Raw genomic sequence first — 2,836 nt, 5'->3', positions numbered from 1 at the left:
TGGTCCATGGTGGTGGAGTACATGGGATGGTCCATGGTGGTGGAGTACCTGGGATGGTCCATGGCATGGTGGTGAAGTACCTGGGATGGTCCATGGTGGTGGAGTACATGGGATGGTCCATGGTGGTGGAGTACATGGGATGGTCCATGGTGGTGGAGTACATGGGATGGTCCATGATGGTGGAGTACATGGGATGGTCCATGATGGTGGAGTACATGGGATGGTCCATGGTTGTGGAGTACATGGGATGGTCCATGGCATGGTGGGAGAGTATATGGGATGGTCCATGGCGTGATGGTGGAGTACATGGGATGGTCCATGGCATGGTGGGAGAGTATATGGGATGGTCCATGGTTGTGGAGTACATGGGATGGTCCATGGCATGGTGGGAGAGTACATGGGATGGTCCATGGCGTGATGGTGGAGTACCTGGGATGGTCCATGGTGGTGGAGTACATGGGATGTGGATTGTGCTGCCATGGACCTGTCATCAGATATGTGTTTCCTGTGAAGTGCATTTATCACCCCGCACAGACATCTCAGCACTCACCCTGGCAATGCCTTCATCTGCTTTACTGTTCAGTAGGACGGCACCATCTTTGTCCAGGCCTCTTCCGGGGTCACCGTCTACTTCCTGGACCGAGATGCCGGCTCAGAGATGACACAATCATACAAATCCCGGTGCCTGTGCAGTTCTTGGCTGTGTGTCAGACAAATGTCTGACACACATTGTTGGGGACAGGAGACTGAGGAAATGCTTCCTCCTGCCAGCTGCAGACTGATCACTGGGGGGAGGGGAGACTGAGGAAATGCCTCCTCCTGCCTGCAGCAGACTGTTGTCATGTGACCTGTATGTATTGTAGGTGTCATGCTGCCACCTAGTGACGGATTTATAACACTGCACAGGCAGCTGCTGACGGCTCGGACCGCACAGTCCCCGCAGTACCTGCCAATGGAGACTATGGAAAATGTGGTCAGCACTCTGGCAATGCAGCACTGAGGTCCTGGGGTTAATTTCCTCCTATAACCAATATAATGTGCGCTTCCTCAGGGACCAATGAAAATACAGCCAGAGAAATGCGTACCAGGAGCAAAGACCTCAGTGATCGGAGTTCTGCTTTAATCTGAGCCGCCTACAAACCGGCCGCAGTGAGCACAGAGCACCTCACAGGGGCGCTGGTCTGCCCCTCCCCCAACCCCCCACCGCCTTTCCCTGAGACACACATGTTGGTGATGCAGGAACACCCTCCCTGCTGGCAGTACGCTCCTCCTGCTCTCCTGCTGACCCTGTGAGGTGGTCGGTGTTCACTATCAGGGTGGATTATCTTTGCTGCAGAGGGCGGGGGGGGGTCCTGACTCCACTTCTACATCCTGTGCAGTACAGCTCCGGCATGCCTTGCACCTTCTGCTTGCACTACAATGAGCCTCATTTCCCAGTTTGGTCTGGTCTCCTACGGCCTCCTTCGGCCACTTCCTGTCTCCAGCGTCCGCTGCGCATCACTGCACTGTACCGGCTTCCTTATGAGTCATCATGTGCATGGGCACGGCCGTACGTAGTCTCCACCAGGATGTGACCCGGGTAGCAACAGGAGACATGTACTGTCAGCCCATAACAGGATGTGCCAGAGCAAGGATCTTCATGGCACGCTGGATATATGTTGATAGGAGGAGAGAGCAGAGTAAAGGGAGAGATGAGCTGATCGCTGTGCTGCTTCTGACGAATCACAGGCTGGGGGGTGGATCCAGGACGACCAGGGCTCAGAGGAAGTGGGGGATGTGACACAGGCCATCAGACAGAGGACATCTAGTGGCAGGAAATAAGTACTGCAGGGGAATTCTCTGCCTTAGTCCGCAAATCACATCTACTTCTCCTTGAAGGTCTTCCAGATATCACGGCACAGAACTCATGTTGTCTCCTTCTACTTGCAGTGACCATCCGGACGTCTCCTCACCTTGTGATGGACATCAGAGGAGAAGATTGCATTCCCCTGAAATAAAGAAGAAGCCGGATGTGCGTTGTGATTGGCCCGTGTGAATCACATGATCCAGTCACCTCAAAGATCACTGGCCTGTGGTTGGACGCGGCGTCTCCGTGATTCCGGGGGAACATCGGATCCTGGATGGTGCTGGGTGACCCTCAAGGAGGGCTCAGGATATGGAGCCCCCCCTGAACTGTAGCGCCCTATCACAGAGTCAGATAGAGACCACGATGGACAGAACGGAGGCGCTGGGGGTCCTGCAGGAGCTGTGCCGCGTGTCCAGGGTGAGTGACGCCATCTACAGGACGCTCATTATAAATCTGCCCCTCCCACAATGGTGAGATTTCCCCCCAGTAGTTTGTGTCTCTGCCCCTCCCACAATGGTGAGATTTCCCCCCAGTAGTTTGTGTCTCTGCCCCTCCCACAATGGTGAGATTTCCTCCAGTAGTTTGTGTCTCTGCCCCTCCCACAATGGTGAGATTTCCCCCCAGTAGTTTGTGTCTCTGCCCCTCCCACAATGGTGTTATGTTCTGGAATGTATAATGGAGGATATAGCTGTGTGTGATGCTCGGTGTCTCCCCCTACAGGCCTCGGACAGAACACAGCTCTCGGCTGCAGTGCAGGGAATTCTGGGATCGCTGCTCACCTGCGGACTCCTCTTGTCTCTCTTCTTCGCCATTTTCACCGTGCGCTTCCGTCAGAACAGGTACTGGCTGCGGGATCGGCTGAACCCTGTAGAATAAACCACAACAGCACCACCACCTGGGGGCCCCGGGGCCACTTGCAAATGGCTTAGTTTTTAACAGATCCGTGTCACATTTTTCTTGTATTTCTATAAATATTTCAGTTTGAAGACA

General features: G+C 54.2%; 1 protein-coding gene across 1 annotated transcript in view; it reads left to right on the top strand.

Moving 5' to 3' along the window:
- The first annotated feature begins 2,155 nt into the window (after positions 1–2,155).
- The window catches only part of GPR156 (G protein-coupled receptor 156), a 16,128-nt gene continuing 15,447 nt past the window's right edge, over positions 2,156–2,836 (top strand). The window contains exons 1-2 of the mRNA XM_018573089.1: positions 2,156–2,263; positions 2,567–2,685. Of these exons, the coding sequence (XP_018428591.1) occupies positions 2,156–2,263; positions 2,567–2,685 (227 nt within the window). The remainder of the gene's footprint in view (positions 2,264–2,566; positions 2,686–2,836) is intronic.

The sequence above is a fragment of the Nanorana parkeri genome, unplaced genomic scaffold, assembly GCF_000935625.1.
Source record: "Nanorana parkeri isolate BGI_ZX_2015 unplaced genomic scaffold, ASM93562v1 scaffold2232, whole genome shotgun sequence".
In the NCBI taxonomy this organism is placed as follows: domain Eukaryota; kingdom Metazoa; phylum Chordata; class Amphibia; order Anura; family Dicroglossidae; genus Nanorana; species Nanorana parkeri.
This window is presented reverse-complemented; position numbering and strand designations above follow the sequence as displayed.